At 37.9% G+C, this 27,819-nt stretch overlaps 1 protein-coding gene across 2 annotated transcripts in view; it reads right to left on the bottom strand.

Annotated features, from left to right (window-relative positions):
* LOC115210947 (solute carrier organic anion transporter family member 4C1-like) overlaps window positions 1-22,734 on the bottom strand; it is a 60,975-nt gene extending 38,241 nt beyond the window's left edge. The window contains exons 1-4 of one of the 2 annotated variants that reach the window (XM_029779740.2): window positions 22,520-22,734; window positions 9,148-9,447; window positions 7,225-7,415; window positions 4,720-4,995 (exon numbers count right to left, since the gene is read on the bottom strand). In XM_029779740.2, coding sequence (XP_029635600.1) covers window positions 4,720-4,995; window positions 7,225-7,411 — 463 coding nt within the window. In that variant the 5' untranslated portion in view covers window positions 7,412-7,415; window positions 9,148-9,447; window positions 22,520-22,734. Of the gene's footprint in view, window positions 1-4,719; window positions 4,996-7,224; window positions 7,416-9,147; window positions 9,448-15,300; window positions 15,324-22,519 lie in introns of those variants that run through there. The other variant, XM_036502407.1, reaches the window with a different exon arrangement.
* Window positions 22,735-27,819: the final 5,085 nt, after the last annotated feature.

Genomic DNA, 27,819 nt, shown 5'->3' with positions numbered 1-27,819 from the left:
GCTCTTTTATTTGTTTACTTGTTTCAGTCATTTGACTGCGGCCATGCTGGAGCATTGTCTTAAAGGGGTGTTAGTTGAAGAAATTGACCCGAGGACTTATTCTTTGTAAGTCTAGTACTTATTCTATTGGTCACTTTTGCCAAACTGCTAGGTTAAGGGGGACATGAACACACCAGCATCGGTTGTCAAGCAATGGTGGTGGGGACAAACAATGACACATATACATACATACATATATGTATATGTATGTATGTGTGTGTGTGTGTATATATATATATATATATATATATATTATATAATTAGGGCTTAGTAAAGTAAATTACTTTGCCACATACTGAACTTTCTAGAAATAGCAGCCAAAAAGTTTCTTAGCCATTTCCACTACTTTAAGAAAATTTCTCTCAGATATAATTATATAATGTAATATTTTGAATTCGCCTTAAATGGTCCTTTTACATACTGAACACTACTTGGTGAAATTGATTAATAACTAATTAATTTTACCCTCATTTGTTGATATATATATATATATATATATATATACATATATATATGTATATATACACATATATTCAGGGACCTTTTGAGAGGGATGGGTTACTTGACCAGAAGAAAATTCTAACTGGGCCCCACCTGCAAGGTCACGTGCTGTTTATCTTAATATGAGATACCCTTATCAGACAGGAAGTCATGATGGGTATACTGGGCTTCGTATATTTTACCCCGGTGTCACTTTGATGGCATGCACTGCTCTCTCACTCAATAATAATAATATGTATGTATGTATAATTATATTTATGTATGTGTATATATAAAACCTATTGGAAGGCAAATTTCCTAAAAAAAACCTATTATTTTGATTTAACCCATAAGCATTTAAACTAGCCATACCCAACCAAAATATTCTGGTTGTTTTATGTTCAAACTGACTAGATCCACCCTTTCCCATCTACCCTGCAATGTCATTCTAAGAATAAAGCAATCACATCACTGAAACTTTGAAGTAATGAGATAATGTATGATTAATTCAAAACAATGTGAATAAATAAATATCATATTTGTGAGAGTAATATAAATGCTAAAGAGTTGATAATATATTTAAATAACTGAGAAAAAGAAAATTGAAAAGAAACAAAATGAGATTTATGGATGTTTACATAAATTGTGAAAGCAATTGTTAATGATTTCAATTTTATTATCTTGCATAATGTCCTGTAAAATGCTATTTAAAAGAAATGCTTTAAATAGGGTTGGCACTGGGAATGAGTTAATGCAATGTAGAAGACGAGTTTAAATATATACATATATATATATATATATATATATATATATACAAATTGAATAAAAACAATAGCTCATTATGGATCAGAATAGATAGTGGAGAAAACCATGCTAAAACATTGAAGTGTGATATTTGATTCATAGCAATCCAAATAGAGATTTCAGGCAACAAATCTTTTTAACATTAGAATTAGATTAAGGTGGTAAGTGGGCAGAATTGTTAGCATGCCAGGCGAAATGCTTAGCAGTATTTCGTCTGCCGTTACGTTCTGAGTTCACATTCTGCCGAGGTTGACTTTGCCTTTAATCCTTTCGGGGTTGATAAATTAAGTACCAGTTACGCACTGGGGTCGATGTAATTGACTTGATCCCTTTGTCTGTCCTTGTTTGTCCCCTCTATGTTTAGCCCCTTGTGGGCAATAAGAAATACGTACCAGTTACATCCTGGGGTCGATGTAATCGATTTAATCCATTTGTCTGTCCTTGTTTGTCCCCTCTATGTTTAGCTCTTTGTGGGTAATAAACAAATATGAATTGTTAGCACGCCCAGCAACATGCTTTGTAGCACTATGTTCGTCTTTATGGTCTAAGTTCAAATTCTGTCACAGTCAGCTTTGCCTGTCATTTTTTTCGGGGTCAATAGAATAAGTACCAGTTGAGCACTGGGGTTAATGTAATCAACTCTCCTGAAATTGCTGGCCTTAAGCTGTTTCAAGTAAATGAAACTGTTTTAATTTCACACTCTTTGAATCACTCTGGATGAGAAATATAGAATGAATAATATATATTTCTTTATTGCCCACAAGGGGCTAAACATAGAGGGGACAAACAAGAACAGACAAAGGGATAAAGTCGATTACATTGACCCCAGTGCGAAACTGGTACTCTATTTATCGACCCAGAAAGGATGAAAGGCAAAGTCGACCTCGGCGGAATTTGAACTCAGAACGTAACGGTAGACGAAATATGGCTATGCATTTCGCCCGGTGTGCTAACGTTTCTGCCAGAGCTCACCTAGAATGAATAATATACTCTTTCTCTTTCTCTTTTACTCTTTTACTTGTTTCAGTCATTTGACTGCGGCCATGCTGGAGCACCACCTTTAGTCGAGCAACTCGACCCCGGGACTTATTCTTTTTGTAAGCCCAGTACTTATTCTATCGGTCTCTTTTTGCCGAACCGCTAAGTGACGGGGATGTAAACACACCAGCATCGGTTGTCAAGCAATGCTAGGGGAACAAACACAGACACACAAACACACACACACATACATATACATATACATATATATATATATATATATATATATATATATACGACAGGCTTCTCTCAGTTTCCGTCTACCAAATCCACTCACAAGGCATTGGTCGGCCCGGGGCTATAGTAGAAGACACTTGCCCAAGATGCCATGCAGTGGGACTGAACCCGGAACCATGTGGTTGGTTAGCAAGCTACTTACCACACAGCCACTCCTGCGCCTATCTATTTTTTTTTAAAGAATAGCAAAGCTCTTCTGGCCTAAAATAGTAGTTATTTCAGTACTAGTAGTAGGTATTTGGTATTGATGAGGTTATTCTTTCATCTTTTACTAGTTTCAGTCATGGGACTAAGATCATGCTGGGACACTGCTCTGAAGGATTTTAGTCAAACAAAACAACCCCGGTATTTGTTTATTTAGTTTCCTGCCCACGCCATTCATTGCCCCATGTGCACTGTAGAGCTGCCAGTTTTCTCTCCTCCAATGTTGACAACACCACATGTACAACAGTCCAATGGATTCAAACCAAGAAAGCTCAGAAGCCACATAATGATATGGGTCACATGACTGCATGGTTCTTCTGGGTCTTACTCAAAACTCTTTCTCCTTCTTCTCCTTATCATGTAAAACTTGTACCTGATGCCCTCATGCACCAACACATCTGACAATAAACTACCTTTCTGAGGCAAATGGGCCTCGAATACTGAGGTTGTCAATGATGATCTGGATCTAATGGGCTCAGTAAACTACCTTTTTGAGGCAAATGGGCCTCAAATACTGAGGTTTTCAATGATGATCCAGATCTAATGGGCTCAGTAAACTACCCTTTTGAGGCAAGTGGGCCTCAAATACTGAGGTTGTCAATGATGATCTGGATCTAATGGGTCCAGTAAACTACCTTTTTGAGGCAAATGGGCCTCATATATTGAGGTTGTCAATGAGGATCTGGTTCTAATGGGCCAGCTTGAGTATCCTGATGATTCCGAACTGTTGAGAATACTTATCTCTCTTAGCTGGCCACGAATGACACATCACCACCAGAAGCTTCCAGTTCTTTCCTGATCCTGAACAGGAATGATCCATATTTTAAAAGCTGGTGATCTCTGAATCACGGTGGATGTCAGCAAAAGTCACAAGCACAAAATGACTTTTCAGTCTCTTAGCCAGGTTGTAATTTGCCATGTGGATGCTAACAATACATCGGAATTAGAAATAAAATACAGTTCTATATTTAAGAGATGAGGAATTATGTACATTATTTACATTTGATGGACATATGGCGTAGTGGTTAAGAGTGCTGGCTACTAACCCCAAGATTCTGAGTTTGATTCCAGGCAGTGGTCTGTATAATAATAATAATAATAATATAATAATAATTTTCTTATGGTTTCTTAAACATTCACTAGTACAACACTAAGTATAAAACCAAATATATGGCAACCTAGGCATTCCACCAACATGAACTTCCAACTTGTCTCTTGAGGTCTCTGCGTGAGACTTGGAGCCAACTTGTACAAATGTAAAGCAAAAGTCAAACATAGAATGATAATAATAATAATAATAATAATAATAATAATAATAACAATAATAATAATTTTCTTATGGTTTCTTAAACATTCACTAGTACAACACTAAGTATAAAACCAAATATATGGCAACCTAGGCATTCCACCAACATGAACTTCCAACTTGTCTCTTGAGGTCTCTGCGTGAGACTTGGAGCCAACTTGTACAAATGTAAAGCAAAAGTCAAACATAGAATGATAATAATAATAATAATAATAATAATAATAATAATAACATCGAAAAATACCTTAGGTTCTAAATTTCCCCAAGACACCTGATGAAGGCTGGAGGGTATAACAGTCGAAACGTTGTGTTAACAACAAACGAGATGAGGACAAATATCCGTCGAATGTAAATAATGTAAATAATGTAGATATAAAATAGTCAAAATTTAGCATTTTACGCATAACATTACACCAGGTCGTTTTCAAGGCCGAATAAAGTTTGCTCACAAAATACCTGTCATACTTTGTATTATTACTTTCATTCTAGACATTGTATACCCTATATCTTACGTCATATTCTTTGATGCATGAAATTGTATTGAACTTGATAAGTATCTTGGAAGAAAACAAAGAGATTAACAATCGATATACTTCTGATAACATACTTACGTGAGCAATGAATAAACATACTTTTATCCCATTCGTATCTGTGACTAAAAATATGTGGCATTGCCATGATGAAGGAACCCAAACTGAAGACAATGAAACCGCATCCAAGCCAGCGTAGTTTGTAGCTCATTGCTCCTTTGAAGCAAACAAATAAAGCAACTGGTGCTCCTGTGATATCATAAACACTGGGAATCCAACTCGACATTTTACTGGAAAATTCAAACCGTTTTTCTATTGTGCTCAAATTTGCATTGATTGCTCCATTAACGATAAAACCTACAAGAAAAGAAATATATATATATATATATATATATAGGCGAGCTGGCAGAAACGTTAGCACGTCGGGCGAAATGCGTTGCCGTATTTCGTCTGCCGTTACGTTCCGAGTTCAAATTCCGCCGAGGTCGACTTTGCCTTTCATCCTTTCGGGGTCGATAAATTAAGTATCAGTTACGCACTGGGGTCGATGTAATCGACTTAATCCCTTTGTCTGTCCTTGTTTGTCTCCTCTGTGTTTAGCCCCTTGTGGGTAGTAAAGAAATATATATATATATATATATATATATATATAGTGGCTGTGTGGTAAGTACATATGTGAAACTTACGGGGACGTAAACACACCAGCGTCGATTGTTAGGCGATGTTGGGGGGACAAACACAGACACACAAACATACACACACACATACATATATGTACATATATACGACGGGCTTCTTTCAGTTTCCGTCTCCAAATCCACTCACAAGGCTTTGGTCGGCCCGAGGCTGTAGTAGAAGACACTTGCCCAAGGTGCCACGCAGTGGGACTGAACCCGAAACCATGTGGTTGGTATCTGTTAATTTCTTTTGATTAGAAGAAAGCAATTTGTTCATGGGGAGAAGGTTAATAATTTGAATCGACTTTTGTATATTACAGATACTTATTTAAATGATTTCTATTATATTATTATGGTCGGGTTCCAACGCGGGCCCTTGTCATTTTGGCCTTTCAATAGCTTAATATGACAGGGGTCGCATACTCCTCCTGTAGATTGCATTTCCTCATTAGTAGAGACAGGATCTCCTTCGGTGAGGCAGGAATTGTGTGTATCCAATGAATCAGTTTGTTGAAGCTTGCACCCATTGCATACCAACCTTCTGCAATTCAATGCTGGGATTTTTTTTTATCATTGAAGTTTACTCCTCTAAGTATATTTGGTCCGGGACCGTTTATTTTCATATTCTCTGCTAACCTTCATATATGAAGGCTTTTCCACTGTCCGCTACCTGGGGACCCGGTGGATGGAAGATTTCTGTCTACATCAGAGGCTGCCAAAAGATGGTTTGACTTCGTCCTTCCCACCAATTGCCTAAGTCGCCCTTACTCCAGATTTTCTGTAAGAGTCTACTCCCTTAGCCTTTCACACTCCCAGAAGTGACTTATCAAAATCAGTCAGGTTTGTCTGCAGTTGACTTGGTGTAGAGAGAGCAAGTCGTTGATGAGGTCGCGAAAGACAACAAAAGGACTTTGACAAACTTAGCTGGTTAATTGATTAACTGAATGATTAATTAAACAATCAATTGCTTAATTGGTTAGTTAATCAACTGACAAATAAATAAGAAGTAAGACAGAACCAGTGCGTATGTTTACAGCTAATGTAAAGACCCTTGTCAGATACAACGAAATATAGTTCAACACGTAAGAATCTTGCAAATCAAATATAATAACGAAACATTGGCATGAACTAAGGAACGACTGCGTAGTTGATCACCCTCCGGACATCGCAGCCAAATCTCCATCAGAACCTACTCTATCATCTTCAAAGATAAAAATACGTTGAAAATAGCTTTCATAGATACAATATATCTGAGAAAATTACGGATTGACCACATTTGGAACGACTCTGATCATAGACCAGTTTCGGAAAAATAAATTCCAATTTTTACGCATATTTCTTAAAATTCATTAAAGAATAGTTTAGAATATTTATCTGTCACTTTCTGTTCTTCTGTCTCTATTCTGTCTCCATATATTTACTTTGCACTTTGACCTCACACCACTTTCCCTCTGTCTGTCTCTGTCTCTGTCTCTGTTTCTCTCTCTTTCTTTTCAGATGGGGAAACCACGTAATCACCTCTTCAGCAAAACAATTGTTCCTGGCCCTCCATCATATTTTCACACTCTTTAACCCTACATGCTACTCAGTTGAAGGGGTCTTTGGAAGTATTTGGTGACTTCACTGATGCTGGTGGCACGAAAAATATAAAAAAGACCCCCAGCACATTCTGTAAAGTGGTTGGCATCTAGCAAGGGCATCTAGCTGTAGAAACCATACTAAAAGAAACAGTGGATCTTAGCACAACCTTCTGCTGGCTCGTCGGTTCCAGTCGAACCATTCAACCCATACAAAAAGGACATTAAACGAAGATTATGATTATGACGATGACTTTCGTATTATAGTAATCAAAATTATTTCTGAAAGGTAATGGAGGAACAGGAAGGTGGAACAGCTCGAAACAACTCACCTTGAATGAAAGCGATATAACACAAAATCATAAGGACGATCTTAGGTCGATTGAACACTTGCATCCACTGCGGCCGAAAGCGTCCGAAACCATAACTCAGATCTTTCTTGTCTACATCTCTATTTTTCCGGGTTCTAATTTCTGGGGCGCTATTTTCAGCAAACTCATTTAAACTCTCGTTCTCCATAATTCTGTAAAAATAATGAGAGATCTGTTAATCAAGGGACCATGTCTGTTTCTATTTATCATATGACAATTGGAAGTAACACATTTATGAGCATATTATTGGGTTGTCAGATGAAGTTATTCGTTCTTTCTTTTTCTACTTGGCATTCCATCGTCAGATGTTTGGAAAGCGGTATAAATTTATTCAAATTTATAAAACGATGAACGCCTTAATCCTTGATAATATAACCCTTTCAATTATCGGCACAAGCATGAAATTTTGGAGGAGGAGAACAGTCGATTACATCGACCCCAGTGCTCAACTGGTACTTGTTTCATCGAACCCGAAAGGATGAAAGACAATGTCGACTTCGGTGAGATTTGAACTCAGAGCGTATAGATGGACGAAATGCAGCTAGACGTTTTGTCTGACATCTCTTTCTCTTGTTTCAGTCATTTGACTGCGGCCATCCTGGAGCACCGCCTTTAAAAGAAATCTTATAATATTAGTTACTCTTTCACTTGTTTCAGTCGTGTGACTGCGGCCATGCTGGAGCACTGCCTTTGGTCGAGCAAATCGACTCCAGGACTTACTCTTTGGAAGCCTAGTACTTATTCTATCGGTCTCTTTTGCCGAACCGCTAAGTTACGGGGACGTAAACACACCAGCAACAGTTGTCAAGCGATGTTGAGGGACAAACACAGACACACACATATATACATATATACGACGGGCTTCTTTCAGTCTACCAAATCCACTCACAAGGCTTTGGTTGGTCCGAGGCTATAGTAGAAGACACTTGCCCAAAGTGCCACGCAGTGGGACTGAACCCGGAACCATGTGGTTGGTAAGCAAGCTACTTACCACACAGCCACTCCTTCTGCCAGTTCGCCGCCTTCAATCTTTGATAATGTAACAGTTATTGTTTTATTAGTTACTTTTGAAATTTACAGGTCCTTCCAGATGATCGAGATTGATGCGGTTAATATGAAATCAAGTCTGAAGAATAGTTCTTTACATCTACAGAGAATGTGAATAGAAAGGGAATTCTAAAGATTTTCAGTTCTGATGTGAAAGGATTAAGCAGGGTATTTAGCACAGGATCTGGTGGAAGGGGAGTGGGATACAGTAAGGATGACAAGAGAAGAGGGAATATGAGTGTAGGGTTGATTAGTTTGGAAGAGAAGAGATTATTGTAGTAAAGGTAGAAGAATTAATGAAGAGATACAAGGCACTCGTGAGTCTACTGTGGTAGTACGTTGGGAGAAGGTCTTTGTATCGTGTATCACATGTCTCTTATACAGCAGCAGAGTGAAGGCCCAGTGGTTAGGGCAGCGGACTCGCGGTCGGAGGATCGCGGTTTCGATTCCCAGACCGGGCGTTGTGTGTGTTTATGGAGCGAAAACACCTAAAGCTCCAAGAGCCTCCAGCAGGGGGTGGTGGCGACCCCTGTTGTACTCTTTCTCTCCAACTTTCTCTCACTCTTTCTTCCTGTTTCTTGTCCTCGACTTCCTACGCAACCGCTGAGCCTGGATGCGCATTCATTCCTCCGTCGATGCTCTCGGTGTCGGGGGTTGACCTGCTTTCTCTTCTGTGGGTCTTACGAATAGCAAAAGACCATGTTTCGGACTTCTCCCACTACAGACAATCCTGTGGCGCGATCTTGCGAGCTCTGGGACAAAGACCGCTTCACTCAACAAACAAACAGCAGCAGAACTATCTCAGATATATGAGCAATATTCCAAAGTGAATCTTACCTGCAATTTATAAGTTTCAGCAACTGACCAGATTTAAAATATTTCCTGACCCCGAAAAAATAGTCTTCGAGATGAAGTTTTGAGCAGAGTTAAAGATGTGAGGTCACCATATGAATTCACCAGAGATTGTGAAGCCTGGCATTTGTAACGCTTTTGTGGGTGTAGTGTGGTCCATAATTGTCTCCTATATTACATTTCATACAGTCACACCTATATTTCTTTCCTTGGTGTAATTGGTGGTTAACAAGAAGAGAGATTTCACTAGAATATTCAATCAATGGAAGCTTGCTATCAAGGATTCTGGAATGAAAAATATAATGGTAGATTATTGCTAGATGTTATATTGTGACGGCACAATGTCTAACTCACATTTTTTATCAGATATTTGTGGCAAATATTTATATATTATATGCATATAAAGTTACACATTTAATTAAATGTATGCAAATAAACATTAATTCATATACTGTATATATATATATATATATATTATATATATATATATATATATATATATATATATATATATATATATATATATATATAAATATATGCATATATACATACATATATGTACGTACCTACATCTATATGTATATATATGGGTACAGGACACAAAAAATCGTTGAATACAAGAGAAACGAAAACATAAAACAAAAACATAATATAGGCCTTGTGCCTATATTATAAAATTATCATTATTAGCGGTACCCGTGAATACATCACGGAATTAAGGGTAAACTTATTGGGTTGTTTCTGAAAGCTATATAAAAAAAACCCAAAAACCTGAAAGCCTTGCTTATGTTGTGTCTGTCCCAAAAGATAGTCGCTCATCTGCTAATCATTGAAAAGTGAAAGAAATTAAAATACGATGATTACTTAATGTACTCCATATATACACTTTATATACTTTATGCACACTTTTATAGACTTAATACACAGACTTCTCTCTCTTTCTTACTCTTCGCCTTATCCTCTTTTCTCTCTCCTTTTTCTTTCGTTCTTCGCCTTCCCTTCAACGAATCCCGTGAAAGCGTTACAGACGGGCTAAGTAACGGAGGGAAATACTTAGTTAAAAAAAATTACACATTTCACTCACCACCACCTCTCCATCCCCACTCATCTCCCTCACCTCCTCTTTCAACTAATCAGGTGGAAATGTTACGGACGGGCTAAGTAACGAAGGAGCTAGCAAAGTTATAAGATTATTATTATTCGTAACAACTATTTAAATTAGCTCTTTAATGGAATTGAAATGATTGAAACAATACAAATACATCATATTTAAGATATAAAGATGTTTTCCGAAGTTCTGTGAGAACTATTTCTTATCTGCTTGTTTACTCCATCAGGCAACAGAGTTCACTAAACTAGTTTATTGTTTGTTTCAAGGCTTAAAATTTAAAAGGAAAACATACGAACTTTTTTAATAATGACTTCTGTTATAATTTAATCAGAAATTATGGTAGAGGTGATTTATATTGTCTTAAGAGCGTGCTGCTATCAAAGACATAAGTTGCCATAATACTAAACGAAACCTTTCTTTTTAAATCAATGAATTTTACATCAAAGTATCCACGTTGTAAAAATAATTGTGTATTAGTTTGTTTTGCTTTTGTTTATGTTGTATTTTGTGAACACTAGCGCCGGTGGGTGTAGGTTTTCGACCGTCTAATCTTGCCCACTATATTTCAGATGTAACAATAATATTCGGCGTCCCCTATTCGGCAGATCTAGTTCAAAAAGCACCGGTTTCTCGCTGACGTTTACATCCTTCGCAGATATACACAGAATCACACACACACACACACACACACATTCGACGGGCTTCCACAAATTTCACACATTAGTTATTGGTCTAGCTGAGGCTATGTTAAGGGTTAGTTGCCGAAGATATCACGCAATGAGATCGAACTTAAATTGCTAAGATTAGATCGACCCCAGTACGCAACTGCTACTTACATTTATCGACTCCGAAAGGACGACAGGTAAAGTCGACCTGGGCGGAATTTGAACTTAGAACGTAAAGACCGACGAAATACTGCTAAGCATTTCGCCCGGTGTGTTAACGATTCTGCCAGCTCGCCGCCTTACCATAGGCACAAGGTCTGAAATATTAGGGACGGGGTTACATATAGATCCAAGTGGTCAGTTGTGGTTTAATTTATCGAGCCTGAAAGAATGAAAGACAAAGTCGAGCTAGGTGGAATTTGAACTAAGTATGCTTAGACAGGCGAAATGTCGCTAAGCATTTTGTCCAGCACATACATACATACATACATACATACATACATACATACATACATATATATATATATTATATATATATATATAGAGAGAGAGAGAGAGAGAGAGAGATAGAGAGATCGCTAGCCACTGCACATTCTTTATTTTCTCTCCTTTTTCTTTCTGTGTTCCTTTCCGTGGAAGAGCGTAGGCTCGAAATGTTAAAGACTTTTTCACTTTTTGAGCGTTATACTAATATATCTGTTTGTTGTCTACAACACCTGCCTTCATCTTTTTTTTCTTTTGTGAATTCTCCCCATATATATATATATATATATATATATATATATATATATATATAGGTGTGTGAGAGAGTTGGTATGTGAAAGTACGTGGTTAGATGTGTAAAAAACAAAATAGAATATAAGATCTACAGAAGATTTGTATTATATGGTTAAAAATATATTAAAATATCATCATGTTAGGAAAATGATATAGAATTTTGTGTATAGTCACATCCATTTGTTATGCTGTGATGTACACACCATAACGAATAGATGACACATCGGTAAAGAAATTTAAAAAGAAAATGCGAAACCGGTTATTTCTCCAAAAACAATGTCACTGTACACAAAATTTCATATAATTTTCCTAGTATGACGATTTTAATATATTTTTAACTATATAATACAAATTCGATTTTGTTATATATATATATATATATTCATACACACACATACATACAGGACGGGCTTCTACCTAATCCACTCAAGGCTTTGGTCAACCCGAGGCTATAGCAGAAAATACTTACCCAAGGTACCATGTAGTGGGACTGAACCCGGAACCATGTGGTTGGGAAGCAAGCTTCTTACCACACAGCTACGCTTGTTTTTTCTTAAAATAAAAAAAAACAAACTTCATAGTCATGTATCTAATTGTTCCTGATCAAAGATCTGCTCAATTTGGGTTGACCTGGTGTTAAACCAATACCCAACATTAAAGAAACTGCTTAAACAAATAGACTTTAGACGTTATACTCCTTCGGTGCTCCACATACAGCAGCGAGATATGTTGATGTAAAGATTTTCTTTTCTTTTGGAGCTCAAGGACTCCTAAGGCCTGTTGCTCGGTTTTCATGGCGTATAAGCGATCGAGAGTACAATATTCCTGCTGAACAGGACGCCTGTCTGTTGCAGAGTTCAAGGCCAGAAATACTGATGGAGCGGGCAAGACGATTACACCGACCCCATACTTGACTGGCACTTTATCTTATCGATTCCGAAGGGATATGAGACCAAGTTGATCCCGGCAAGATTTGAACTTAGGACATGAAAAACCGGAAGAAACGCCACTAAACATTTTATCTGACAAGCTAACAATTCTGACAACTGGCCATTCTATTACTTTTCTGAGTTCAAATCTTTTCGAGGTCGACTTTGACTTTCATACTTTAGGTGGTGGTGGTGGAAGGGCATAGAATAAGCACCCTCTCCTTAAACTGATGGCCTTGTGCTAAAATTTGAAACCAATAATAGGATTACAGGAAACTAATTTAGACTAATGAGAAATCTCTGAATACTTTAGCTATTAAAATGAGTCCATTCACATGTCATTTCGGCAAATGGTGGGAAAAAATGCCAACTTGGAGAATGTTAGGAGTATGTTCTACGGGTATATGGCGTAGTGGTTAAGAGCGCGGGCTACTAACCCCAAGATTTCGAGTTCGATTCCAGGCAGTGACTTGATTAATAATAATAATAATAATAATAATAATAATAGTAATAATAATAATAATAATAACAACAACATCGAAAAATACCTTAGGAATGAGAACCCAGGTTCGAAATTTCCCCAAGACATCTGATGAAGGCTGGAGGGTATATCAGCCGAAATGTTGTGTTAACAACAAACAAGATGAGTACAAATATCCGTCAAATGTAAATAAAGTAAACAATGTAAATAATGTACATAATTCTCATCTCTTAAATATAGAACTGTATTATCTAATCGGTACGGAGCCGACATTAGACTTCAATGGAGACATATAGAGAAACTTCATCAAAAAACTAGCTCGTATTACAAACCATCTAACTTTCCTGTGTAGATGTAGAGACTCAAAGCTAATACAACCTGGCTTGAATATAATGACACCAGTGGATTCACATAAAGCTAGAAGAGTAGTGGAAAGGGAAGGACATGTCCTCGTCCGTGAGAGGATCCATTACAACCGTTGGAAAAAACATTAAGTAAATAACGAAATTTAAGACAGGTTATCTTCATTACTTAGGAAAATAACCAGAGATGACGATAGAAAGAGAATACAACAAGATCTGGAAATGTCTAGTTGAATTTTTATTCAAATATTTCGTAGTTTCCGTAGACAAAATGGACTGAGCATGACCTCGAAAATTGAATAGAATTATAAGGTGAAATATAGTGGGTTCATTCTTAGGAATGGCAATGTCAATGTGCTTTGTTATGGGATTTCTAACACCTGTTTTGAATGAAACTTGTTCTCGTAAACCTAAACAACAATAAAACTATAAATACTCAAGTACAATAAGTAGCGGCGCTTCAGATAGATACAAAACCAAAATAGGTTTCTTAATAAATAGACAAGCCAAATGGCAAAATGTGTAACTAGCTAAATTCCTTAGTTTCTTTTCAATGTGTTTGAATTAGTACGAAAAATATTTTTATTGAAGTATTTAGATTTTATTTAGTTTTGTTCATCCTTTACAATTTTTGTTGGTGCTTATTGAAATTCGAATAAATTTTGCCTCTTTGAGACAAATGTCGATGGAGTGCCATGTAGGAAAACAACGAGTCTTTTCTACGCCTGCTTCTCTTCCATTCAATCATGGTTCGGAAAGCTGTCAAAGTCGCTCAGTACATTGTACTGTGTACAGAGAAGGCGTTGTTACTGAAAGAATTGCACTGAAATGGCTTCCCACGCTTTAAGGGGGGGAAATTCGACCTGACAGACACTCCACATTCCGGCCGATCTGTTTAGTTTAATGAAGATCGAATGAACGATCTCATTCTCGAGGATGTGCGCCAAGCCACAAGAGATTGGCCCCGTAGATGGGATGCTCACAAGATATATTCAGTCGTCGAGAACAGCCCCTAAACTCAGTGAATGGATACCACGCGATCTGAACGAAAGAGACAAACTCCAGCGCTTCTCTATCGCTGCCAGTTTGCTCGCTCGACACCAGACTAGTAGTAGACTTGGAGCTTTTTTTAACGCATCGTCATCGGCACCATATTGCTTAATATTGATGAAAAGGTACCAACATCATCGTGTATGGTGCTTTTCATCAATATGAAGCAAAGTAAAAAAATGGCTGAGTCCCAACAAGCAAGTGACACCTCGACTGGAGCCAGAGCTGCATCTACGCATTTGGTAGAACCGGAAAGGGCCAATCCACTATGAAATGCTTGAAAACAAACACACGGTCACATTCAGAGTTTACGTTCAGCAAATGCACAAACCAAACGAGACAGGCAGCATAACTGGAAAGACCAGATTAGCGATACGGCATGACAACACTCGCCACTAAGTCACTAATTTGACCAAAAAATGCGATTCAATAGCTCGGCTGGGAGAGTTCTATCGCGCCCGCCGTATTCTCCTGATATAGTGCTTTCGGATTGTTACCTGTTGGGCCATCCCTAACAGACTGCGAAGTATTTAGTTCAACAATGACATAGAGCTGGTTCGATGAATTCTTGGAGTCAAAATCCGGTGATTTCTACCATCGAAGTATTGACAAGTAAGTGGAACATAAACAAGATGTCGCGAACAATGAACGAAAATATATCGTTGACTCATTTCTTAAAACTATTGATGACAAACAAAGATTAAAATAAGGAAGGAAAATACGAATGAATTTATCTGACTACCCATATACCTTATTAACTTACTTTCTATATCTTCATTTCTTCATAGTTTTCCAGAAAGCAATCAGCAAGGTATCTATTGCATTATTACAACTGTATTTAGTTTTGTCAGATAACGGTGAATAGTATATTACTGGTTTGTTGTATAATCAAATATCTGGTCTGGCGATTTCGATTCATAATTTTATTATTCGCCTGTGAAGAAATATTCGTTGAGCTTCTAGCGTTTCCAGACAATCGCTTTTTGTTGCTTAAACATCATGTACGTTTCTTCGATAAATTTCATGCGCTGTTCGTGTTCTTTTTCTGTAAAATCTGTTCTACGCTGAGCTGGCAGAATCGTTAGCACGCCGGGCGAAATGCTTTCCGGTATTTCGTCTGCCGCTACGTTCTGAGTTCAAATTCCGCCGAGGTCGATTTTGCCTTTCATCCTTTCGGGATCGATTAAATAAGTACCAGTTACGCACTGGGGTCGATATAATCGACTTAATCCGTTTGTCTGTCTTTGTTTGTTCCCTCTGTGTTTAGCCCCTTGTGGGTAGTAAAGAAATAGGTATTTCGTCTGTCGTTACGTTTGAGTTCAAATTCCGCCGAGGTCGACTTTGCTTTTCATCCTTTCGGGGTCAATAAATAAAGTACCAGTTACGCATTGGGGTCGATGTAATCGACTTAATCCCTTTGTCTGTCCTTGTTTGTTCCCTCTATGTTTAGTCCCTTGTGGGCAATAAAGAAATAAATACATGTTATGCGACCTCTACAGGAGACTGATTGCTACACTCTTTTAACATCACCAACATGTAATAAATCACTCTTCTCGAGTGAATACCGAGTCTGGATTGTGAACGGTAAATTTGTTGTTGTGGAGGCACATACCTAGTGGTTAGAGCAGCGGTCGAGGGGTCGCGGGTTCGAATCTCAGACCAGGCGATGTGTGTGTTTATGAGCGAAACACCTAAGCTCCACGCGGCTCCGGCAGAAGGTAATGGCGAACTTCTGCTGACTCTTTCGCCACAACTTTCTCTGTCTTTCCTCCTGCATCTAGCATTTTATATGTGACGGATCGGCGTTCCATCCAGGTGGGGAACCCATACGCAAATGAAATCAGCAAACCGGCCCTTATGGGCCAGGCATGGCTCGAGAAGGAAATAACGACAAAAAACTAGTTTTTATTTCACAAACCAACAATAAAAAATCACCATATTCTCGTTTGACCTCTTTTTAACACTTGTTTAAAATAAAGACATCTTATTTATAGAAACAGGATATATTATATTTTCAGACAATATACAGAGAAATATTGTTGAATCACTGGTTTTGTTGAAGCCAATTTTAGGCTTTTCCGCGGCTTGCGTAAGGTTCTATTTTAACCGACAGAATACCTTCTTTGAATATTCTTAATTCCAAATTATCATTAAATTGGGGCTTAGAAGTTATCGCTTTGTAAACCCTTTCTAATTTTGGTGTAATTTGAGGTGAGTGAGTTTGTGATAATCCCCTTTCTAGAATAAATGGTAATATCAAAAGTAAGATTAATATTCATTGTATGTAAGACAGCAAGCTGACAAAATTGCTGCGGCGCCGGACAACATGCTTAGTGGAACTTTTTTAGGGCGCTCAACGGTCTGAATTCAAATGCCGCCGAGGTCGATTTTGCCTTTCATCCTTTCGGGGTCGATAAGATAACTACCTTTTAAGTACTGGGGTCAATGTAACCGAATTCCCTCTCGCTTCAAATACTGGCCTTGTGCTGAAATAAATCTATTATCTTTTACTTGTTTCAGTTATATGACTGCGGTCACGCTGGGGCACCACCTTGACGGTTTTCAGTCGAACAAATTGACCCCCGGACTTATTTCTTTTTTTATTCTATCGGTGTCTTTTTGCCAAACCGCTAAGTTACTTAAGCATACCAACACCGATTGTCAAGTGGTGGTGGAGGACAAACACAGACACAAACATAGAAAAACACAGACGCACACACACATGGAAATGTACTTTCATACATGCATATGTGTGTGTGTGCGTGTGTACGAAGCGTTTCTTTCTGCCTCCGTCCACAAGGTTTTGGTCGGCCCGTGGCTATAGTAGAAGGCACTTGTCCAAGGTTTTAAGCAGTAGGATTGAACCCGGAACTATGTGGTTGGGGAGCATACAGCTTACCACACAGCCACGCCTGCGCCTATATTCATTGTATGTTTTAGCCCCTTGTGGGTAGTAAAGAAATATATATTCATTGTATGTAGTTAAAAGGTTTCGCTGTTGTTAGCAATATGCATTTCTTGTTTATAGGGTAAAATGCCTATAAAATCTGTAATTTTATCGATTCTGAATAGATTCAAATCTAGGTGCTAGTGTAATAGCTTAGAACTGGGAGCGGCCCGTCTCGGGTGGTACTTTCAAATTTTAAGATAGCTTTATAGTCACGTTATTCCGGGTTCAACACTGCACAACACGCTGGGCAAGTGTTTTCACTAAAGCCTCGGAACGGTCAATGCCATGGAGTAAATTTGGTGGAAGAAAACTGTACAGAAGTCTGTCATGTGTGTGTGTCCTCCCGTCCGACCGCTTGACATCCGGTGTTGGATTGTTTACGTTCCTGTAATTTAGCGATTTGGCAAAGACGCCGATCGAATAAGTGCCAGATTATAAAATTTAGGCACTGGGGTCAGTTGTTCCACTAAACCCTTCAAGGCAGTGGCCCACAATGGCTGGAGTCCAATGACTAAAATGAGTAAAAGATGGAGATACAAGATTAATACAATATCGATGAAAATTCAGAAATTATTGAAAAAAAAAATGGATAGCAGACCTAACATTACAAACACATTTTAGCTGTGCTATCTTTCGTCTTTTATATATATTTCACACATTAGACTGCGGCCATGCTGGGGCACGGGATTGAGGATTACTTGAATGAATCGACCACAGTACTACTATCCTCTTAAACATGGTGCTTATTCAATAGAAGTATTTTGCCGAAACGTTATGTTGCAGGGACGTAAACACACCAGCACCTGTTGGCAAGCGCTGGTGGGGACAAACACACATACTTAGATACATACAAGCCCATGTGTGTGTGTGTGTATATATATATATATATATATATATAAATAGGTATATGTGTGTGTATATATATATGTATATGTATGTATCGGGTCAGCCCATAAATAATGCCTTTTATTTTTAATCTTTTATTTTTCAAAATTACGATAAAGTTCTTTTTTAATCTAAAATATGCTCTCCTTTATTTTCTACAATGCTCTTCCATCTATCTGGTAAACTTGCAAAGCCCCACCCTCTCTTCCAAAATTCACTGTTTCTGACGAAAAATATTCCTCCACTACTGTTCTGACCTCGTCTACAGAATTCATATTTTTTCCTTTCAAATGATTTTGAAGATTGCGGAATAAATGATAATCAGATGGAGTAGTGTCCGGCGAATATGGTGAGTGGGGCATCGTTTCCCATTCAGACTGCTCCATCATTTGGAATAGCCGAAGATGGCCGTTTCTCCTCTAGTGCTGACTTAAGCCGCTCAAGCTGTTCGCAGATCTCCTTTGTTATCGTTTGGTTTAGGTTTAAAAGTTCAACGTGGATTAAACTTTTCATACTCCGGCAAACAGATAACAACATCTTACGTGGGTGAAGACCTTCTTTAGCTTGGGGTGCCGGTATTTCTCCTTTCCTTACCCAATGTCTTCGGCGTTTGACATTTTTATACAAAACCAATTTCTCGTCATCAGTCACTATTCGGTCCAAAAAAGTTCATTCGTGAGATGTAAGAGCAAAGAGGAGGACATATTCACTCTCTGCACGCGATTAGACTCGGAAAGTTTGGGAGGAACCCATTGACAGAATTTTCCTACTTTCCGGATGAATGTTTGAAGGGACTGAATCCAAAATTCTCAGCTAATTCCTCAACAGTTGCGATGGGATTTTGTTTCAGCAGAGTTTGCAGGACGGCCTCATCAAACTCTACAGATCTTCCTGGACGATGCTCATCTTCTAAGCTGTAGCTTCTGGCTCAGAATTTCTGGAAAATGGAAATACGAGAGTAGAAAAACAGCCAACAAATGATGAAGGGTCGTTCGTTGTGTTGTTTGTCTTGTTTTCCATTTGTGTCTTTCGTTGTTCGAAAAAATAGTTCATATTCCATGGGTACACGTTTCGTGACGTCCTGCGCCCACATATGCATATGTATATATATATATATATATTATAATATATATATATATATATATATATATATATATATATATATATATATATAACAAAATTAAATAAATATATGCCTATATACATACATATTGTACATATATACATATATATAAAATATATGCATATAACATACATATATGTACATACTTACATCTACATGTATATATACATGCATATATAATATATATATATATATATATATATATATATATATATATATATATATATATTGAGTACAGGACATCACAAATAACGTAAACACAAACGAGAGATGAAAACATAAATCAAACAAGGAAACGGACTTTTTACGTCCTGTTTTTGTCACTGTTTTTACCCCTCTGCAAATTATTTTATTTAATTTCTTTTGCAGGAAGGACTGCTTCATCCGTGTTCTGTCCTTACCTTCGAAACACACTTTGAGTCGAACCAGGGATAGCTGATGAAGGGGAATTTTCCTTGTATTGTTTGTCCTGTACTCTGTTTTTTCGTTATTAAAAAAAAGTCCGTTTCCTTGTTTGATTTTATGTGTTTCGTCTCTCGTTGTGTTCTACGTTTATTTGTGGTGTCCTGTACTCATATATATATATATATATATATATATATAATATATATATATATATATATATATCTATATATATATATATATATATATATATAGATATGTGTGTGTGTTGTGTGTGTGTGTGTGTGTGTGTGTGTGTGTGTGTGGTGTGTGTGTGGCGCGCGGTGTGTATGTATATGCATAGGCTTAGGAGTGGCTGTGTGGTAAGTAGCTTGCTTACCAGCCACATGGTTCTAGGTTCAGTCCCACTGCGTGGCCCGTTGGGCAAGTGTCTTCTACTATAGCCTCGGGCCGACCAAAGCCTTGTTAGTGGATTTGGTAGACGGAAACTGAAAGAAGCCCGTCGTATATATGTGTGTGTGTGTTTATGTGTTTGTGTTTGTCCGTAACTTAGCGGTTCGACAAAAGAAACCGATAGATTAAGTACTAGGCTTGCAAAGAATAAGTCCTGGGGTCAATTTTCTCGACTTAAGGCGGTGCTCCAGCATGGCCACAGTCATATGACTGAAACAAGTAAAGAGTAAAAGAGAATAATGTATATACATATACATAATGTACATATATATTTATAATATATATATATATATATATATATATGTATAAATATAATGTGTATATATATGTATAATGTATATATATAGGATATGTATAATGTATATATATTGTAATAATGTATATATATATATAATGTATATATATATGTATAACTATGTGTATATATGTATAATGTATATATATATATATAATGTATGTGTGTGTATATATATAATGTATATATATATATGTGTATAATGTATGCATATATAATATATATATATATATATATATATATATATATATAATATATATAATGTATAATGTATATATGTATATATATGTATAATGTGTGTGTATATATTATATATATATATATAATATATATATAATATATATATACAACATGCTTCAGTTTCCGCCTATCAAATGCACTCACAGGGCTTTGCCCGGCTCGAGGCTATAGTAGAAGACACGTGGCCCAAAATGCCAGGCAACAGAAGAACCCGGAACTATGTGGCTGGTAAACCACCTTCTTACCACCCAGCCATGTTTGCCCTTTCCCGCTGCTTTTGAAATTGCCTGTGGTTTCCTGAAATTTGTTTAATCTCAACCTATTCACATATTCTTTTAGCGGTTCTCGTCATTGGGCAACGGTCATGTTGGGGCACTATAAAGTTTTCATTAACTCGCTAACCTATGGCGACTACAAAGTATTCATGTTCCATGCAACACACACACACGCACACATACATACATACATACACACGCACACATACATACATACACACATACACACACATACATACATACACACGCACACATACATACATACATACATACATACATACATACATACATACATACATACATACACACATACATACATACATACATACATACATACATACATGCATACATACATACATACAAAAAAACAAAGAAACAAATAAAACAAACAAATAAACAAAGTACCAGATATTCTTTTTTTATTCTAGGCATAAGGCCCGAAATTTTTGTGGAGCAACTGGTACTTAATTTATCGACTCTTTAAGGATGTCGACTTCGGCGGAATTTGAACACAGAACGTAAAGACAAACGAAATATCTATTTCTTTACTTCCCACAAGGGGCTAAACACAGAGGGGACAGACAAACGGATTAAGTCGATTCCATCGACCTCAGTGCGCAACTGGTACTTAATTTATCGACCCCGCAACATCAAACTCCGAGAATGGCTGCGGCTCTCAGAGTGAAAATAATAATAATTTATATTCAAAGCGTTGGCGTAGCACCTTGGGCGAGTGTTTTCCACTATAGCCTCGGGTCGACCAAAGCCTGGTGAGTAGATTTGGTAGACGGAAACTGAGAGAAGCCTGTCGTGTGTGTTTTATACATATATATATATATATATATATATATATATATATGCATATATCTATATACACTCACTGACACATGTACGTACATACACATACAAGCATATATATACATACACGCACGCACACAAAATATATACATATATGTGTATATATTCATATATATATATATGTATATATATATACTATATATATATATATATATATATATATATTATATATATATATATATATATATATATATATATATATATATATATATATATATATATAATATATATATAGTTCACAGTTCCATTAAAGGTAGGACCAACGGAAAAAATCTTCTGAGAGATATCATTTAAATGTACCCAGTTTTTTAGAAAAGAGATATAAACTTGAAACCACCTCCTTTTGAAAAACCCAAATCGTGCAAAACGTAAACATTTAATAGCATGGTGCCATCACATTAATACACTTTGTAACGCATTTAATTTTGTTGTGTGAACGATCGTGATTAAACTGGGGCAAAAATGAAAAATCGTTGCGGTTGAACGTATGATTTGACTTACCTGGTTCATGTCTTCAAGTTATGTGAGCAATTTAGTCTTAATCGTTATTATATATGTTTGTATGCGCGCCTGTGTGTGTATCTATCTATCTATAATTCGTTTCACTGGTTTAGGAGTGGTTCATCTTAGGCAAAGAGTTACATTGAAAATAGTAACAATACAAATGCGTGAGAAAAATGTCAGTATTTGTATGTATGTAAGAAAACGACAGTAAGAGATAGGCACAGGAGAAACAATATTTTTCTCATACTCGCACATATCATATATACTCATCCGCTTATATACATAATGGACTCGCCCAGCTTATTTCCTTATTTGGCCGAACGGCTTGTATAAATGATTTGTTTATAGTGATCAAAATCTATGTGTCCTATATTTGCTCACCCCTGAAGGCGGCGAGCTGGCAGAAACGTTAACACGCCGGGCGAAATGCGTAGCCGTATTTCGTCTGCCGAGGTCGACTTTGCCTTTCATCCTTTCGGGGTCGATTAAATAAGTACCAGTTACGCACTGGGGTCGACATAATTGACTTAATCCGTGTGTCTGTCCTTGTTTGTCCCCTCTGTGTTTAGCCCCTTGTGGGTAATAAAGAAATAGGTATTTCGTCCGCTGCTGCGTTCTGAGTCCAAATTCCGCCGAGGTCGACTTTGCCTTTCATCCTTTCGGCTTCGATAAATTAAGAACCAGTTGCGTACTGGGGTCGATCTAATCGACTGCCCCACCCTCCTCCAAACTTTCGAGCCCTGTGCCTAGAGTAGAAAAGTATATTAGCTCACCCCCATCATTAAATCGATGTTGCCTGAACAGGGATCGAATTGATCACAGAGCAATGTGAGATGAAGTGTTTTGATCAAGAGCACAATGCACCACCCATAGGGTTAGTTTTAGTGGTGTTGATCCTAAAGCCAAATTCTCAAAGTATTCCATGTATATATTGGCTATTATCGGTTATAATGGCGAACCCATAGCTAAACCCTATGGCTGCTAGTCATACTCTGGCCCCACCAGGAAGATGTCCAAGTGCTGTTAGATCATGTGAACTTAATAAAGCCATCTATACAGTTCACAATGGAAAAAGAAAAAGACAATCAGCTAGCATTCCTGGACGTATTAATAACACGCACCAAGTATGGATTTAGGACATCCGTATACCGCAAGGACATCCGTATACCTTCACTGGACGATAATTCAACTTCAATTCCCACCATCCATACAGTGTAAAGAGTGGAATTGCTCAGTGCCTAAAACATTGAGCAATGAATATAAGTAGTGATCGTGATACCCACCACGAAGAAATGATCAAGCTAAGTAACAATCTATTAAGCAACAATTACCCCCCAAAAGCATACTCTCCACTCCAGAGAGGATAAACTGTCCACAGTCTGTCTACTCTGTGTGAAAGGCCTCTCCGAAAAGATACAAAAGATATGCAGCCCATATGACATCAGGACAGTATTCAAGAGTAATACAATACTTTGCAAATATCTCCTTCGAGTAAAACCACCAATAGGAGAGAATATGACCAAAGACTGCGTGTACTCCATCCCATGCAGCTGTGGTAGGTTATACAAAGGTGAAACAAGCCGCCCCCTTCAAAATAAGGGTAGAGGAACATCGCAAAGCTGTGACACGGGGAGATATTGATAAATCGGGTATAGCTGATCATGTATGGTAAAATGGAGACCACCTCCTGTGGGATGAAGTTAAAATAATAGACAGAGAACACCACTGGAAAATACGGAAACAAAAAAAAAGCAGCATATAAGCTAGGACACAATATCTTCCTAAGCAGGCCGAGTGCAGATTTGAACAGCATATGGGAACTTGTATTAAGGAAGGATAGGAAAATATTAGATTTATATGCCCTAAAATTCACTCCATAATTACCTGCGGGCATATGGCATAGTGGTTAAGAGCGCGGGCTACTAACCCCAAGATTCAGAGTTCGAGTCCAGGCAATGACCTGAATAATAATAATGATAATAATATCGACCAGAAGAAAATTCTAACTGGACCCCACCTGCAAGGTCATGTGCTGTTTATATTTATTCGTGTTTATTTTTTCAAAGCGATAAATGAAGTAGCAAAGGAAGTAGCATATTTTGCTTTATGAGTTCAATAAAGGCAACAACGCAACAGAAAGTGCGAGGAATATTAATGCAGATCGGACAATAAGCGTAAGCCAGTGTCAACGGAGGTTCCAGAAATTCCGAGCCGGAAACTACAGCTTAGAAGATGAGCGTTCTGGAATATCTGTAGAGCTGGACGAGGACGTTCTGCTAACTCTGCTGGAACAACATCCCATCGTAACTGTTGAGGAACTGGTAGAGAAGCTTGGATTTGGTCATTCAACCATTCATCGACACCTGCATGCCATTGGAAAAGTCAGCAAATTAGGGCAATGGGTTCTTCACAAACTTTCCAAGTCTAATCGTACACAGGGAGTGAATATTTGAGCTTCTTTGCTCTCACGTCTCCCGAATGAGTGACTGGTGATGAGAAATGGGTTCTCTATAAAAACGTCAATCGCCGAAGACAGTGGGTTGGGAAAGGAGAAACACCAGCACCTCAGGCTAAAGAAGGACTCCACCGACGTAAGGTGTTGTTATCTGTTTGGTGAGATATGAAAGGTTTAATCCACTTTGAACTTTTAAACCCAAACCAAACGATAACAAAGGGTATCTACTGCGAGCAGCTTGAGCGGTTTAATCGGTGCTAGTAGAAAAATGACCATCTTTGGTTTCAAGATGAAAGGTGTTCTACCATCAGGATAATGCTCGGCCACATACAGTGAAGATGACAGTCTAAAAGCTAGGGCAGTTTCAATGGGAAACGATGCCCCACTCTCCATTTTCGCCGGACACTACCCCATCTGATTATAATTTATTCAGCAGTCTTCAAGGTTATTTGGACGGAAAATTATGAATTCTGTAGACGAGGTCAGAGGAGTATTTTTCGTCATGGACAAGGGAATTTTGGAAGAGGGGGCCTTGCAAGTCTACCAGATAGATAGAAGAGCTTTGTAGAAAATGAAAGTAGAGTATATTTTAGATAAAACGAACTTTGTTTATCACAATTTTGAAAAATGAAAGAATTATATATATGTACGTACAAACACGCGATCATACACACACTCATGCACAGATACATAATACATATATACATACTTACAAAATTTAAAGGACTGAATATCTAGCATATTGACCGTCCACTTTTAGTGGTCAGTCCTTTAAATTTTGTATGTAAAAAATATTTTAATCTTCGGATTTTTTTAATATGCCAGGCCACTGGTTTTAATTGATTAATATAAATTTCTACCCTTATATACATACTTATGTATATCTGTATGTATGTGTATGCGCGTGTGTGTGTACGTATGTACGTGTGCACATTCATATTAATTCATGTATACGTGTAAAGGCGTGTGGCTTAGTGATTAGGGCATTCGGCTCGCGATTGTAAGGTCGTGAGTTCAATTCCCGGCGATGCGTTGTGTCCTTAAGCAGGACACTTTATTTCACGTTGCTCCAGTCCACTCAGCTGGCAAAAATGAGTAGTACCTTCTTTTTCAAAGGGGCCAGCCTTGTCACGCTGAATATCCCCGAGAACTACGTTAAGGGTGCACGTGTGTGTCTGTGGAGTGCTCAGCCACTTGCACGTTAGTTTCACGAGCGAGGCTGTTCTGTTGATCGGATCAACTGGAACCCTCGTCGTTGCAACCGACGGAGTACCACGACGATGTATGTATGTATGTGTGTGTGCACGCGCGCGTGCGTCTGTTCGCGCGCGCACGTCTCTGAGTTACCTCCCTTCATACATGACTTTACCGTCCATTATGGAGTCGATAATCTATATATATAAAACTCTAGTTGTGTGAGTGTCTGTCCCCTTCGATTTAGATTCCTAACTCCTCCCACATTTTGCGGTGCAGTTTAACCAAATTCGGGTATCTTATAGTCGTGATTCATATCGAGCCCGTCTGAGTATTAGCGCGCGTCAACGATGAGTCTACGATTTTAAAAATAATTTAACATCATTTTTTATTCCATTTTAATGCATAAATGCATCGTGTGTCGATGGCGGCGAGTTTGGCCGTCCACGCTCATAGCTGCACCTGTTTGCTGCTTCTCCCCCTTCCCTCCCTCGTGAAGCTGTGGGGAAGGGAGTGTAAATAAATCAACTTCGTAAGCGTTGTTGAGGAGACCAGCGTTCTTTTAGAACAACGACTTCATGGCTCGAAGACACCAAAACAAAAATGGCTAAGAAAGCCCGAATTGGCATCTATAAGGGAAGTAACTCTCTAAAAATGCTTATATAGTTATTTCCCTTACAAACCCGAGCAACGCCGGGCGATACTGCTAGTACATTATAAAACACAAAGTAGCCTTCTAGTGTGGGTTTAATCTGCTGTGTGTGTGTGTGAGAGAGAGAGAGAGACAGACAGACAGAGTGAGTGTGTGTGTTAGGGAGAGAGAAAGTGAGATAGACAGTATGTGTGTGTGTGAGAGATAGATAGATAGATAGAGTGTGTGTGTGTGTGTGTAAGACAGGGAGAGAGAGAGAGAGAGAGAGAGAGAGAGAGAGAAAAGAGATAAAGTGTATGTGAGAGAGAGAGAGAAAGAGATAAAGTGTATGTGAGCGAGAGAGAAAGCGCGCGCGAGAGAGTGTATGTGTGTGTGAGAGAGAAAGAGAAATTAATAGAGTAGGTGAGAGAGAGATAGAAAGTGAGAGTGAGGAAGCGAAATAGATAGAGTGTGTGTTTGCTTCTGTATCTCTTATCAACATGTGGAATAACAGTGTGCCAAGGGACGCTACTCCGGATTCAGTAACCCGCTTTCACCTTAACTTACGACGAAGCTACCTAAGATATTTAAGAGAAAAAAAAAAAAAAATCAATATTACTTTTACTTTTACTTGTTTCAGTCATTTGACTGCGGCCATGCTGGAGCACCGCCTTTAATCGAGCAACTCGACCCCGGGACTTATTCTTTTTGTAAGCCCAGTACTTATTCTATCTTCTCGGTCTCTTTTGGCCGAACCGCTAAGTAACGGGGACTAAACACACCAGCATCGGTTGTCAAGCAATGCTAGGGGGAAAACACAGACCACAACATACACCACATATATTATATATACATATATCCGAAAAGGCTTCTTTCATTTTCCGTCTACTACCAAATCTACTCACAAGGCATTGGTCAGTATGTAAATTATATATAATAATTTACATACATAATACATACATACATAACATACATACATACATAATATATATATATTATATATATATATATATATAC

This window comes from Octopus sinensis, linkage group LG4 (genome assembly GCF_006345805.1).
Source record: "Octopus sinensis linkage group LG4, ASM634580v1, whole genome shotgun sequence".
NCBI lineage: Eukaryota > Metazoa > Mollusca > Cephalopoda > Octopoda > Octopodidae > Octopus > Octopus sinensis.
Note: the sequence above shows the minus strand (reverse complement) of the source record. Positions and strands in the feature narration are given on the sequence as shown.